The following is a 16,762-nucleotide window of genomic DNA, read 5'->3' as shown; positions in this document are numbered from 1 at the left end:
GATGTCACTATATTATAGAGACTAGGCTGCTTTGCTTTTCTATGGCACTTTATTCCTCCTTAATGCCATCCTGTTTGCCCAGCACAGTCCCCCATTTAGACCCAAGCTTTATCTCTCTCATTACTTATTTTCCCATATTTTAAACTGTAGGTATATCTTGTAATTGGCAGGATTGCTGTCATTTTAAACTCGTGCTAACGCTAAATTACATTATTCATTTAAGGTAATTTTGACCTGGCATATATATATATTTTTATTTATTTTTTTTGTGGGGGGGGGGGGGGGGGGTCTTCTTCTTGCAGGTAAACTATTGGTGATAGCACACCCATGATAACCAGGCATACTGGCACATGGCAGGGCATAGTTTTGGCATACTGACACATACACATGGCTCAGGCATACAGGCACAGGGCAGGAATGGCTCAGGCATTCTGGCACATACACATGACTCAGACGTACCTGGCACATGGCAGGCTTTTCCCTGGCTAATTGCCACATACATATGGCTCAGGGATACAGGCACATGGCAGGAATGACTCAGGCATATTGGCACATACACATGACTCAGACGTACCTGGCACATGGCAGGCTTAGCCCTGGCATATTGACACATACACATGGCAGGCATGGCTCAGGCATACTGGCACAAACACATGGCCCGGTCATACAGGCACATGGCAGTATGGCTCAAGCACATACACAAGGCCATCATTTCATAGCAGCAATGTTGGGATCAATAGTTCATCTACAAAGAACAATATTATTAGTAGTAATTACATCCATATCCAAAGCAGAGTTGCAATGGAGAGAAGCCATAGGTTGTTCTTGAGGGGAAATTTCATTGGGCCTTATACATCCATGGGCTCGCCAATCTAGGACTCATTGACATTATGGCAGTGGGACTCCACGTTGTGGCCCCTTACTATACTGCCACCAGCACTGAATAAATAGTTCAGACTAAAGTCCAGATGTACTAAGCTTGAAAAGTGATAAACCACCAGCCAATCAGATCCTAACTGACATGTTGCAGGCTGTGGGCGGGATGCACTAACATCTGCGGCCCCACTTTGCCGCGCATCGTCGGCTACCTCAAAGATAATTAACGCATATGCCCTAACAAATGCGATAATTATTGCAAAGGACATCTCTTTTGCGTTAAGAGCTGCCTTTTGTGGTGCGCCGGCGATGTGCACCGAGTCCCCGGCGGCTCCCCCTCCCTCCCTTGATCGGCTGATGATGATGCTGCTGCTGCGGGCGGCCTCTATTCCTCCTCCCTGCACCTAAAAGAGGATGTAAAGTGCAGGGAGCAGGAGGTCACTGGCCCGGGCAGCACAACACTCTGCTGCCCAGATAAAGGTGATGGGGGGGGTCGGTGGTGTCTGTGCGGGGCGGTGGTGGGTCCCGCTAAGAAACCCATAGGCTTCTATGGGGTATCGCCAGCTATTGCTGGGGAAAACCCGTTGTGCGGGTTTTCCAGCATATCAAAATGCCGTAAAAACCCAGATAATGGGGGTTTTACCAAATTTTTCTTTTAGTGCATCCCACTTTGTGTTTGAAAAATTACAGTTATGTGCTGATTGGTTGGTGATTTATCACTGTCTAGTTTATCACTTTCCGAGGCTTAGAACATCTTGCCCTAAGGCTGGTAGTAAATGGGGGTGGAGAGCAAGCCATAGGCTTCTCCAGGTTATCGCCAGTTTTGCTTGGCGATTCCCTCCGCAGCGCTGCCCTGACGAAATAGGTTTAAAGCATGTGAGAAGGGAGCTCTACTTACCTGACCCCTGTTGGGATTCTCACTTTCAAGGTGTCAGTATTGGTACTCTGACCACTGGCATCCCAAACGCCGCTCTTGGGCAGAAAACAGTGCCCAACTGTCTAGAGCAGTGTTTTTCAACCACTGTGCCGAGGCACACTAGTGTGCCTTGAGCTGGTCTCAAGTGTGCCCCCAGATCTAGAGATGCCCAAACCAGTTTAAAGCCACCACCAGTTCAACTGTTATTTACTGGTCTCTTCTTTTCATGTAAAGGGCCAATGTATTTTATTTTTGTTACCTGTGGGGACCAGTGTGATCGTTTTTTATATGGAGCCAATATATTTTTTTTTTCTGTGGGGGCCAATGTGTTTTGCGCTGTGAGGATCTCATGGTGTGCCTTGGCAATTTTAAAATCTTGTTTAGTGTGCCTCAAGGTAAAAAGGTTGAAAATCATTGGTCTAGAGGTATATCATCAGATAGATTGATCTGCAGATACAGCTTTGGGTGTGTACCCAGCTTTAAAGAAACCAATTTAATTGGCTCTATTCACTTGGTCTCTCATATACATCCTTAATGTCCTTTATGTCTAGATAGGACAGTCTCATAGTCCCCACAGTCATTCCTTTCCCCTACAACACCTGCTGCTGGTACACATGACTGCAGGTGCCCCTCCTGTCATGTATACCAGTAGGAGGTGTTGTAAGGGAAACGTAAGAGGGCAGTACATGCTGGAAATCCCTATGCACTAACATGATATAGTTTATCCCATTGTGCCATTACCATGTGCCCTTCTCTCAGTGGCACGCAAACTGCATACAAAAATGTTGTGGGATATGCTACATTTACCATCAGTAGATCTGGTCTGTGCCAGTAGAATAGCATTATTATCCCACTGCAACCTATTTCAGAAATGAGACCATTAGATGTAAATATGAGGGAAATGCCAATGTCACTTTTGCTTTAAATGCAAACAGGAGGCTCTTTATGCAGTCGCTCCTCTAATGTTTCTTTCCACTTCTTGGACAGTTTCCGGACTGTGAAACCTAGCAGGGAATAGAGGAAGTTCGTATTGTCACGAACCAAATGGACTTTTCCTCCCCAGTGAAAGATCGGAAAGTGAATGCGCTACATGGTGCACCTGACAGGCCTGATAACACGGCTCTCCTGGCTGTCCTGCTTTTGCCAGCAAGTGACCTCACCTTGTAACTCTTTCTGCACTACAGGGTGTTCTATCAGCTACAGTACAGTACTTAAGGGAAAATTAATGTAAAAAACACACTATTAGACCACACATCATAATTGCCTACTTTTGAAAACTAGGTTCAGGGAGATTATAGTCGGTAGCAGAATTTTGCACCACGCCCACATTGAGGGGGCGCATCATGCTCCACCCAAAGGGCATGTCTAGTTCCATATATGGAGAGAGTGTGAAAAGAGATTGTGAACGTGGCACCTAGAAGCGTGGGTGTGTACTGCTACATCTGAGAGGAATCTTATAAATGACTTATACCCAGGGCTATTTTTCAGTAGGCTTCAGCAGGAACTGAGGCCTTTATTCTAGTTCACTCTTTCTGACAAATTATTTCTTAGATGGAAAAAACCATGAGCACTGCAGGTGAGGCAGGTGTAAAACCCCACCCAAATCTAATTATCTCTGCACAAGTAACACCTGCCTCACCTGCAGTGCACATGGTTTTGTCCATCTAAGAAATATTTTGTCAGAAAGAGTGAACTAGAATAAGGGCCTCAGTTCCTGCTGGAGCCTGCTGAAAAATAGCCCTGCTTATACCCAAATGTAGATGAGCCCCAAAGCAGTTAGTAAGAAGTCTCCCTGCCTGCCCCAGAACATATGTGGGGGGGAGGTGGGCTCCCCGGGAGCCAGGCAGCACAGGAGAGCCAGCAGGGGACCGGGTATTCACTGCACCCGATCGTGCATATGTAATGATCGGGAGCAGTGAATATATGAATATCTAATGAGTGGCTCTCGGCTCCTGGCCCCCTGCTGGCTGCTATGTGTAAAAAAAATATATATATTTTTTAAATTAAATATATATTCATGTGCTATAAGCACATGAATAAAAATAGCATGCCCCATCTCAGAATAAAATTCCTGATTTTTTTTACACCAAATGTAAAACAACAACTTTATTTTAAAAGTTCACTTTCCAGGAGCTGATTGGTTGGTTGTTTATCACTCTCCATTTTATCACTTTTGAGGCCTAATGCACCACAGTTGAGAGCTCCCTCCTTTGTAATGCGGCTGTGTTATTGATACTTGAAATGGTGGAGCTTTTTTCAGTAGAGACGTTGTCCAAAGTGACCTCACTGGGGCCATGTTACCATTACATTTCAGCCTCTCTATTGGAAAATATTGGCCTCATTCCACATCTTCCTGATATATTTCAGTAACAAAATTCTGCCTGAATAATTCTTAAGGTAAATACACATGGGGCGATTTGAGGGCATTTCCTAAGCGATCTGACCAGATCGCTTCGAAAATGTCCCTACATCGCTCCATGTGTAGGGGCCGTAGTGATATCGAAACATGGCCCCACGCTGTGTTATCACCTGGCAATTAATATCTAGCATGCTGGATAAATCTAGTTATGTTGCTGGTCAGGCCAGTGTTCTCACTGGATAGCACTAGCTCTGACAGATCGCTCAGCGGCACATTGTGCTGAGCGTTCTAGCATCGCTCAAAACGATCAACTAATCTCCCCGTGTGTAGGCCCCATTAGTCCTACCTCAATCACATCACATTGCTGAATGTACTGACCGGTATTGTCCCAACTCTATTTATATATAGCAAATAATATGAGGAAATGAGACTATAAATGCAGTGCAGAAAGGTGATTGTATGACAAGAATTTCACACTGCTGCTAAACTTTTGACCCCCAATGGCATCCTAGCTGCTCACATTTGATAAGGTTGCTGTGTGTAACTTTATAAGATGGGCTCTTCCTAGAGGACGTGTTGTATGTCCTCCACGTTGTACAACTAAGAGTTAATATGGTTTTTCAGGCCTAAATCTTTTTTTTAGTCCTACTTCCTCTGATTAAGTGGAATGTCGTGATTCAATTGCAGCTGCTATTACCCCTGTCCTGTTCCCCTCTCTACCACTGTGTGTATATATATATATATTCCTTGGAAAACTCTATATACATATATATATATATATATATATATATATATATATATATATATAAAGAATTTGCTGGTGTCACGTGCAGACACGTCATTGGGTTCATTAGCATGTTTCACATATATGGTTGTGTCTCGAGTCTTTAGCCACTGAGCCAGTAATGCAGAACAGGAGCATGGCCATCTGTCACACCTGCATTCCCAGAAGGGGCCTGTCACAGGCATTCCTGGAGATGACTATATGATTTCTCATCAATTTCCCCAAAAAGGCCATCATCCACTTGGTCAAAGTATACAGTATGTCACCAGGAATGTCTGTGACAATTTGTCTCCATATACATAGGAAAAATCCAAACTTCAAGTCTGACTCATTGAGCCCAGGGACTTAGGAACATGACATGTTATCATATGTCTCACACAACATTTGATAATTAAAATAGTGGAGGCATGACTGGCTCCATAGAAATAGCATTTTTGCCTTTAGGTGCGGTCACAGCCAATTACATTTGGTATTAATTTTCACCACTAATTTCTGATCATAAAATTGAATTAATTTGTCCATGAGCCATTGTAATCAAGGACAACATCAGCCTTATATAGTGGGTACAATAAGGTTAGGATTTATATATTTGAACTTATAGCATCAAAGCTGTGGGATAAAATGCAATTGTCAAACCATGGACCCAGGGCTCCAGAGTACAGTACTGCTGTTGAAATGTGGTTGGTATGTCAATGATAAATAGGTCAATAAACAGTCAATAGGTTGCCCACTATTGGTCAAAAGGTCAAAGGCTGAAACATGAAAAGGGACGACATACATTAGGCCAAAATTGAAAAACATGAAAAAGTTCGATATGAGTTTTTCACACTTTTATTCCAGAACAGGTGCTTTTTCATGCTGTACTATCCAAGTGGGCATAGAGGGAAAATATAATAATGTGCCAAGTGTAGCGAGGCACTGTGCCGTGTGAGGGCACGCGGTACACTTATATGTATGCTGACATAGACAACAACATTTTTAGAAAAACCCATGTCAACCTATTACTTGTGTCGACCTTTCGACCCTGTCTACCTAAGTTATGTCAACCCTTTTAATGTGTTGACCTATAGCCTGTCGTCCAATAGTGGTTGACTGTCGAACTTAATATAGTTGACCCGATGACACATACCCCTGCTGTCAATGGCATGAATGTAAGGAAACACATAATACAAATATTCCAGCATTCTGAATATGTAGTGTTCATTCTAGCACCCGCTACCTTTGAAAACCCATGCAGTTCCTCTTCCCTGCCTGGGGTGTCACTGTCTGCTGTGGTGTTTCTAGCACAGGTCTGGTTTGCATATCAGTGCTGATATACAGACCACACTGTGCTAGAATCACTAATGCAGACAGCGACACTCCAGGCAGGGAAGAGGAACTGCATGAGTTTTCAAAGATGGCGGGTGCTAGAATGAACACTAAATATGTTTTAGTGTAAAATAACTTTCTAGGTCATTCTATACAAATTCTTTGGAATTTGTATAGAATGACCTAAAATAATGTGTTATGAGTTTAGAATTGTATTCATGCCCCCTTGTCCAATTACAGCAACATAACATAACACTAGGGGGTTATTCTGGTTGATTTGTTCGGATGAGAATTCACATCCTTGAGAGCAACCGGAACCCACCCGCTCTCCGGCCCACCATTCGCACGGCGTGCATGCTCGCATGGCATGCAAATTAATGATTTACATATACATCCATTCGCATGACAGTGGGAAACCCTCGCATCTTTCTCTGGTCGCTGACGCTCAGGTCACTTTTATATGCGTGAAATGAGCGGGCGATTACCATTGGAATGCCCAGTGTTTTCATGTGAACGCCCATGAAATGCTGGGCCCTCCCATGGGCGAATTCTCCTGGCCGCCAACTAACGCGCCCACCGGCCGCAAGGTTCAGTGCATTCACCCAGTGAACCGTTTGTTCACGTGGTCACATGCACTCAGCGCCTGCACATGCACAGAAATGCGTCTGCGCATGCGCAGGCGCTAAACACCACCCCAGAGTGAACGCATATGCACTAACGAAAGGACCTGAATAAGGTCCTAGATCACTATGGCTTGTGCAGAGGTATTGGATAAAGTTCAGATCTTCTCGGGACAGGTATACCAGCGATGTGTAATCACACGTTGCTCTTTCTCAAAGTACAGTGTATTGCACTAAAGAAATAGCATTTAATCGCCATTTTTGCTGGCTCCATAGTGGTTCATGGTTAATTGCCTTCACCATTATCTGCACTTATTGTGCTCTTCCACACATCAGCCCTGCATTTATTTTTTGTCAATGCTCTGGAACATTGTATTTGCAGGAGGATGATGAGTGCAACAAGTAAATGTTGTTGTTTGAAAGTAATTTAGACTAATTCTGGGTGGGGTTTTATACGTGAAATAATCTGGCGCTAGAATCTGACAAGACGTCCCAGGTTGTTACAGCTGGCAGCTCTGCAGCCTTTACTGGGCTATTTTCTCAAATTGCAGGAAGTTTGAGAACGTTGCGTTCACAGCACCCTGAAATTGCTGGCGCCCGTTCTGCTGGTACCAGAAGAGGCCTGTTAGCTATAGTGTGACTGGCCTGCCATGAAAGGAGAGCAGGACCCAGTCTAACCTAAACGTGTTATTTCCTGTGTTAAATCTCCCTGCATTATGCCAGGTGCAAGGACAAAGAAAGGATTGTATGCGCAAAAGTGTATCTTACATACGTGCACAAAGCAGAACCCTTACTCTGCACATACTAAGCAAGGGACCCTCAAATATTGCGGCTTTCAAACCCTCCCCAAACCTTGTTTTGAATAAACTTTGAAAGTGTGAAATAAGTTTATTTAATACCAGGGAGAATTTTGTGGGGGGCGGTTTATGGGTCGACTATTAATACCAGATTTAAAAGATTTTAGGTTGTGAATATTCTTGAACCTTTCATTTGAAAAAAAAAAAATCACACATGCTAATGCTATTTGTAACAGTACATACACACTGAGCGGCTTTCCCCCTGCCCGGCGCCATCTGCGGGGAGAGGTTGGTTTTGCATAGCGCAGCGCTATGACATTGCTGCAAGACATTGCTAGTGGTGCAGCTGCCTAAGAGTGAACAGAGACCCCCAGAGAAAAGCCATCACAACCTAGACACAGATGCGAGATCGACTCTCAGGGCCAGATTAACATTAGGACAGATGTAGGTACAGCTCTAGTCCTCCACATAAAAAATAGGCTTTTCATGATCACAACATAATAATAACAAGCCACATGGGCATATTAAAATCACATATTTTATTTCTACTCAAAATAGTGCAATTTTTGTAGTTTATTACTTTTGTCAATATGTTCTATTTAGGGCGGGAATCAATCTCCGCCGCTATTTCCGACAGAGGGAATAGCATTGGCCACCTATTCAATGCATTGAAAGCGGAACTCGGCAAAACTGATCTGACTTTCAAACCAGTCGGATCTGTTTTGTCGGAAACGGCCTTGGATTGTTCATGGGCAGATCTCCACAATCCATGGCCGTTTTGGCCAGCATGCCCCCTTTTCATCATTCGACAGACGGAACATTGAATTCCGCTTGTCGATAAACTGTGGAGCTGGCCAAAAATGGGGCCGGATTTCAACAGACGGAATCCATGATTGAATACCCCTCGTAGTCTCCTTTTATATATCTTATTAATAATGATGGTAGAAAGGTCACTAAACAGCATTTATACTGCATAACTGCAAATTAAATGATGGCCCATTATATCATTTTTATCCAGTTTTGCTGCTTTAAGTATGATCATTTTTTCCTGCAGTTTATTGCCATTGAATATATATCACTTATTTATTCATTTATAAATATTACTTATTTATCAAAAATAAGAACTAACTTTACTTCTTGACTAGACCAGTCTCCAATTTTAGGTACAGCGTTGTAACTACATTTGTGGATTCTTCACTTCCTGATTCTCATTGCAGAATCCCCAGCCATCTCATTGTCCCAGTCCACACTGTCAATTAGATTCCACAGTCCCTTAGATGAGAGGCCCTTAGATCTAAGAAAGCGTAAGGAAGGGCACCACCCATACATCTATCAACTCCCCCTGAAAGGATGATCACACCAGCTTTTGCACTCTTCCCCATTTTGTCTCATACTAACTTTATGGATGAATGTGGAAAATAGTAGTCCATGAGACGAGGCGCAGTATGGTAGCCAAACACGACTTTTACTTGGTGAACAAGTTCTTCTGTAGTATGGTTCATCCCAGGGCCATTTTAACAAAGGAGGGGTCCTGTGAGTAGTTTCCGAGTGGGCCCCTTCCGCTTCACGGCACAGTAGACTCTGGCATTGAGTCTACTGTGCATGCGCAAGTCTATGGAAAGATGGTGTCCACCATGTTCCAGAGACGTAACTTCTACTGAGCGTGCTCGACATGATTTTGCTGGCACTTTTTTGCTGCATCCACAACTCTGGCATGGGACAACAGAAAGGTAAGTAATTAAACATGGGTGCAGTGTAGATACCCCTGTACCCATGGGCAGATGTGCACAAGACAACCACATAACCAACCAGATGATTGCAAGTCTCTGCCTTGGCCATAAACAGGTAAAATGGTTCTTCTAATTTATATATTTTAGGTATAAATACTTATTTATATAGCACTCAGATATGCAACATTTATAAGTGTAAACAATGGCAATGGCTATCTTCCTAACACTCCTGACTTTGGCTAACAATAGATTAATCAAAAAGGTTACCTTAGCTATCTTTATTGTTGGCTATCCTTCCAGGAGTGTCACTGCTGTCTGTGATCTCCTCATAGAACTTCCGCTGTTCAGGGTTTAGCTTTGTTACATTCTCAGCAGCTGTCTGAAAGAGATGGACTTGATTGAAGGACAGCTCCCTCAGATACTCGTGGCTGGCTGTGATGGCGATGGAAGATCGATCTGTTAATGAAAGTAATCAGTTGACAGAGTAGGACCAGGTTGACAAAGCACCAAGGAGTTCTGATGGGGGGGGGGGGGGGGGCAAGGTTCACATTCCATAGGCTCACTTGAGGTAGGATGTCGTTGTGAACTGGTAGCATTTGTTTGTTTGGCCTGTGGAATGAGACCATCAAATTTTCCCTACATGAAACTGAGAAGTTAAGTTTAGTTCCCTCAACTCCCTCCGAACTTGGCCAGAAAGCTGCCATTTTGGTACGCCTTTTCTGCCATGAGTTCACGGGTGGTACCAAAAGTGGCAGACCTGGACATGTTGGACATGTACTGAGGCTTGGTGAAGGGCTTGAACCTGAGCCAGTTGTTGGAGACATGACGCACAATTTCAGCCTGCAGCTAAGCCGCCTGGGATGTGCAGCAGATACGACAGGGAGGAGAACAGGTACAGGACTTCCCTTCTTTTCTTTATAAGGTGGTGAGGGACCGTCACTCCTTCAACTGATATTACTTCTACATTCATTGCCATACGCGGTTTAATAATTCAAAGAAAAAAATTGAAGAAACTTCTCATGAGATAGAATAGGTGTATACAGACTAATGGAACAGAACCACATAAAAATGAAACAGATCTTCATAGAAACTTTGCCTCATACCAACTCACATAAAACTACACAGTGGACTTGGGAGGATGATAAAGAAGCCCCTACCAATCCTCCAATTTATGATGGGGGGGGGGCAGATTGTTAGTTAAATAATCAGTAAAACCTGTTTGGATTTTTCTTGTAATAGAATGCTATATGTATATGTGATAGAATGTCATATGTTCTATATGTGACAGAATGTTGGAGTACAGCAAACCATTGTAGAAATCAGCCTATGGTTAGAATGTTATATGTGGTGATGAACGTTATCAGTGGTATATGTGATAGAATGTTATATGTGGTATTCAGTATGTGATAAAATGCTGTATGTGATCGAATGCCATATGTTGTATATGTTACAGAATATTATGGGCGAGATGTATCAAATGGAAAATGCGTTAAAACCTCGGTTTTACCGCATTTTCCAATGTATCAAAAATGATACCGCACTGAAGGGTGTGGCGATACCCTATAGAAGCCTATGGGCTTCTTTTCGCCGCCCGCCGACGCAAACCCGCCGATTCGCCGACCCCCCCTCTGGCTTACCTTCCTGAAGGGTCCTCCTGGACCCCGGAAGGTAAGCCCTGCCTCCCCCTAGTGAAGCTTCCGGCTGCAGGGGGGAGGAGGAAGCGCCGGGGACAGCATGCTTAGCTGTCCCCAGCGTGAGGGAGAAGCGTGGCGGCAGGGAGGTGACGGAGACCCCCCGCACACCAGTGTACAGGTATCGCGGGGGGCCTCAGTCACCGCACCGCGATGCCAGCCGCATATGTTAGTACATATGCGGCAGCATCGCGGCGGGGGGGCGGCGAAGGGTGGCGATGTATTTTAATACATCCCGTCCTATATGTGCTATATGTGATATAATGCTATATGTTGTATACAGTATGTGATAGAATGCTATATGTGATCGAATACCGTATGTTGTATAGGTTACAGAATGTTACATGTGCTATATGTGATATAATGCTATATGTAATAGAATGCCATATGTTGGATAGGTCATTGAATGTTATATGTGGTACAATGCTATATGTGCAATATGTGATATAATGGTATATGTAATACAATGCTATTTCTGGAATGTGTGATAGAATGGTATATGTGGAATATGTGATAGAATGCTATATAATACAATGCTATTTGTGGAATGAGTGATAGAATTGTATATGTGCTAGAATGCCATTTGTGGAATATGTGATATAATGGTATATATAATACAATGCTATTTGTGGAATGTGTGATAGAATGGTATATGTGGAATGAGTGATAGAATTGTATATGTGCTAGAATGCTATTTGTGGAATGTGTGATAGAATGGTTGGAATATGTGCTAGAATGCTACTGTATTTGTGGAATATGTGATAGAATGGTTGGAATATGTGCTAGAATGCTACTGTATTTGTGGAATGTGTGATAGAATGGTTGGTATATGTGCTAGAATGCTATTTGTGGAATGTGTGATAGAATGGTTGGTATATGTGCTAGAATGCTATTTGTGGAATATGTGATAGAATGATGTGGGGAGTTTTCAATATTGTTTCTAACTGTTGGAATTATAGATTGCTTTGTGTGAGAGTGAGAGTTTGCTCTATTAGTATATGTGAGGATGTGATATTATTGTGTCTGGTATATGAGAATGGCTGTAAGATTGCTATGCATGTTATATCGTAAAGCGCTGTGGAATATCCGTGTGTGCTATATAAGAAACTATTATTAATAATAATAATAATAATAATAATAATAATAATAATAATATAGGATATTGAGATAATAAGCAATTGATGTACCTTGTAAAAATGATGGGTGGATGGAATAGGAAGTTGCTTCCCATTATAATAAATAAGTCCAGGATGAGAGTTCAGTATCGTATACCAAACTCAATGAAACTTGATTCCTGAGGCGTAGGAAGGATTTTAAAGCTTAAAGTTTCTTTTTTTGGTTGAAAAAATATGAAATACAATGTGTGGCTCCAGCCAAGACTGGTGGATTTACTGTACTTTACCATGTACTGATGGTGGGTGGAGGCATAATAACTGTTCACTATGGCACTTTTCTGCAAGTGACAATTCTAACTTGAGATTCTTCTCTTCCTCCCATCTAGTCTGTCGATTATCATGTCATCGCAAATGTGAAGCCAAGGTAAGATTTTCGTTTCATCTCATCTCACAATTACTACTGAAGGCTTTAGAATGCGATATCATGTCCTGCACACTTTGCAGCAAATCAGCGTACAAGAGCTGACAATTCTTTCAACAAATCATCAACAAGCGAGAACTAACACATGACCTTTATGCATCATTATTAATGTTTAATTTAGCGTGTCCATCAGTAATTCTCAGACTGAGAATCATTTGTTTTGTTAAGAAGAGTCAGTATTCTGTTAATGAAGTATGTGTCCAGTACGTGAATCAGACAGACGACGTTCTCTTTGCCTAAAGCTTTGTTGTCTGATCGGCCAGGGATACAGCAGTAGCAGACAGCAATGTTTTTAAATCAAGTGTTGATTTATCTGAAAGGTATTCCTTAATGTCGTCCATGTGCTGGTATATCACCGCCAATATTCTGCCAATTGCCTGATTGCATTAAACTCGGTATGTGGCCAAATTGCATGCTCATTTTGCTGCTACAAGCTAGGGAACTCCCATGTTCTATTTGCAAACAAAACATGTAGGGCAGGATGTTCTAAAATCCACACCCCCACATCGCCCTCCCTCCGCAGGGCACCGCATTCTTAATAATCGCATATGCTCTAGCATATGCGATTATTAATGCAAAGGACGAGAAAGAGCTGTCCTTTGCGATGCGGCTCCGGCACTGGTCTGAGACCCAGAAGTCCATCTGCACATGCGCAGAGTGATGGTCCCGCCGCGGGGCATTGTGGGAGGGATCCATGACAGATCCCTCATACAGCGCTGCAGAGAGAAGCTTTTGCTGGCGATTCCCTCTGCAGCGCTGCCCAATGGAGTGGGTTTGGAGCATAAGGAAGTGCGGTAAAAATCCAGAGAACAGGGTTTTTACCGCATTTTCGTATTAGAGCATCCTGTCCGTAATCCATTACTGAATATAGAATTAAATTTACCTCCACTTTTTGCTTCCTCCTATTATATAGAATGTGCACATGTAAAAAACATGAATGTGACACATTTAAGCTTTATTACAATGTTTTCTGTTGCTTCTGCATTTGTCTTGTTGGAGCATAATTTCACTTTTGATTGTTACTTTATGTAGAAATCTCACTGAGCAAAAGTCTCAATTTCTACAGATTTGTTTGCTGGGTAAATATCTTTGCATTGCGGAGCTGAATGTTTTATCATTATTTTCTATGTGGATGGCCAATCAGCTCTTAAGTCATTTTCAAACCCAGCCTGTAACTTGACAACTAGAGCTGATTGGCCATTGATAAAGTACCAGCCACATTATCACTTCATTGAGCTTAATAAATCTGCCCCTCAGTACTTTGTCCTATCTCATTGTGCCGCAGTTTAATGGCTGTTTAATGGCTGTTTAATGACTAATTAGCTCTGAGTGTTGCGTTTAGGCTGCTTTGACTGAATCAGGAAGTGCACACGTGGGAGATGACATGACAACAAAGCTTAGTAGGCCTGTCACCCTCTATAATGCCAGGGCTCCACAAAACTGTGAGGGCAAGTAACCCATTTACTTTATGACCAACTAGTGACATCCATTGGTACTTCCTTGTTTCTCTTGCCTTGTCTGTACAAAACGTGTTTGTTCTAAACCTTACCTACAGTTTTATTATAGTATTTGTATATATATTATACTTACAATCCTGATGTTGTTGCTTTTATACCTCTTATTTATTATTATTTATTTACAGTTTCTTATATAGCGGCGCAGATTCCGTTGCACTACCCGTTGCGCTATTCCATTCAGATACCTCTTAAATGTATTTTACTTGTTTGTCCTGTACTCCTTTTGTAATATCAGAATTAGGATACGGCGCAGTAGGTGTGACACATTATAAATCAATGATAACAAAATAATATCAACGCATTATGTAAATTGTATAATGTACTGTGATGCATTGCAGCTTTGAAATCTCACCTGAAGCAAGGTTACATTAGTTGCGCTTCAATGAACCCTATTTTCGGTACTCTTTACCTAGCACGGCGCCCATCGCGACCATCGCGACCATCGCATGCACTAAAAAACGGGTGCGATGCGATGCCCGCGATGGCCGCGATTTCCCATAGGGACCAATGTTAAAAATCAGATTGGTCGCGATTTTAGTGTTAAAAGTCAGATTGGTCGCGATTTTTACATAGGAATCAATGTTAAATGGGCCACAGAGCCCTAATAGTCCCCCTGAAGTGTGAAATGGCCCCCACAATTTTTAACGCCACCCCACGATCAACGTGAACCCGAAGCGTGGCGAGCGCAGCGAGCCCGCGAGGGGCGGCGGTACGCGTCCTCCGACCTTTTCATACCCCCACTATCCACGTCGGCGTGGAGTTGAGAATAGAATAGTGTGGCGAGCGCAGCGAGCCACCGAGCCCGAAGCGTGGCGAGCGCAGCGAGCCCCGCGAGGGGACGCGGATACCTTCACAGTTATACGCGTCCCCTCACGGGCTTCACAGGTGTCCGCGGCGACGCGGACACCTGTGAAGCCCGCGAGGGGACGCGTTTACCTGTGAAGGTATCCGCGTCCCCTCGCGGGGCTCGCTGCGCTCGCCACGCTTCGGGCTCGGTGGCTCGCTGCGCTCGCCACACTATTCTATTCTCAACTCCACGCCGACGTGGATAGTGGGGGTATGAAAAGGTCGGAGGACGCGTACCGCCGCCCCTCGCGGGCTCGCTGCGCTCGCCACGCTTCGGGTTCACGTTGATCGTGGGGTGGCGTTAAAAATTGTGGGGGCCATTTCACACTTCAGGGGGACTATTAGGGCTCTGTGGCCCATTTAACATTGTTTCCTATGTAAAAATCGCGGGCATTGAGCCAATTAACGCTAAAATCGCGACCAATCTGACTTTTAACATTGATCCCTATGGGAAAATCGCGGGCATCGCGTCGCACCCGTTTTTGATTTACCGTTTTTGGGCGCCGTGCTAGGTAAAGAGTACCCTATTTTCTAACGCCCATGTGTGAGTGGTGTAAGAGATAAACCTGTACTTTACATGTTATTAACATTGATTACTACACTGTATTTAAATGATCATATTCTAAATAATCATATTTGTGACAGTGTTTAAGAACATCAAAATATCATTGGCCAGTGATATTGGCCTGCCCACCAATCGTCCAGGTCACCTCTTGTCGAGCAGGTCCCTAACACTATGGGGTCACCACCTGGGACGCAGGGAACCCCGAAACATGATCCAGCTAAGGACCCCCCCCAGGGCATCACAATAAACCACTTTACTATCACTATTGTTTATTGTGATGCACTGGGGGGGTCCTTAGCTGGATCATGTTTCGGGGTTCCCTGCGTCCCAGGTGGTGACCCCATAGTCTTAGGGACCTGCTCGACAAGAGGTGACCTGGACAATTGGTGGGCAGGCCAATATCACTGGCCAATGATATACCAACAACCTCTTATTATATAATGTAATGATCTCATAGTGCATTTGCACCCTCTCTCTCTGTGTGCAAACCATTTTATTCTCAGCAGATGGCACCTTTCATTACTGAGGGTGTGCTATTTAGAGCCACTTTTCCGAACATCAAAATATGTAAACATCTCAGGATTCATGTAAAACCTAGAACTCTCTCAATAATTAACTTTCATAAAATTGCTTGCATTGCATTTGAACCATTACCAAGTTAATGTATCATCAAAGAAGAATTCCACTTAAAAATGAAAAAAGTAGTTATGTTTGGAGATTGTTGAGATATGGAAAGTTACAAAACTATACTTTAGTGCCACATTATTCTGATCCACAAGGTCCCCCACAGGTTCCACTGTCCAGTTCCGGCTCATTTGATTCATGAAGGCAACAGAGTTCTTGATGCCTACATTGCTAACAGGATAGTTCTGGTCACCGTCACCCAGCCTTAACCCTTTCAGGTCCAACATCTAGTCAGGCTCAACAGCCATAGCTCTAGTAGCAGATCCAATGGTGAGCCACTGTAAAATAAGAACATTAACATTGATTCAATGTACACCATTTTTTATTTAAAAAAAAAAAAGAAGAAATTAGAATTAATTTAAACATTTAGATTAGAGTGTTTGAATTGCAAAACAAAATTTGGACTGAAAAAGGTTAAACTTAGAAAGCTGTGAAGCACAGAACTTTCCATGTACCCAAAGGCAGTGGTGGAT

General features: G+C 43.2%; 1 protein-coding gene across 6 annotated transcripts in view; it reads left to right on the top strand.

The window, feature by feature from the left end:
* TNS1 (tensin 1) overlaps nt 1–16,762 on the top strand; it is a 564,007-nt gene that overhangs the window by 246,424 nt on the left and 300,821 nt on the right. For all 6 annotated transcript variants that reach the window (XM_083153686.1, XM_083153691.1, XM_083153689.1 and 3 more), the window contains exon 3: nt 12,583–12,620. In XM_083153686.1, coding sequence (XP_083009812.1) covers nt 12,583–12,620 — 38 coding nt within the window. The remainder of the gene's footprint in view (nt 1–12,582; nt 12,621–16,762) is intronic.

This window comes from Crinia signifera, chromosome 7 (assembly GCF_055691185.1).
Source record: "Crinia signifera chromosome 7, ASM5569118v1, whole genome shotgun sequence".
NCBI lineage: Eukaryota > Metazoa > Chordata > Amphibia > Anura > Myobatrachidae > Crinia > Crinia signifera.
This window is presented reverse-complemented; position numbering and strand designations above follow the sequence as displayed.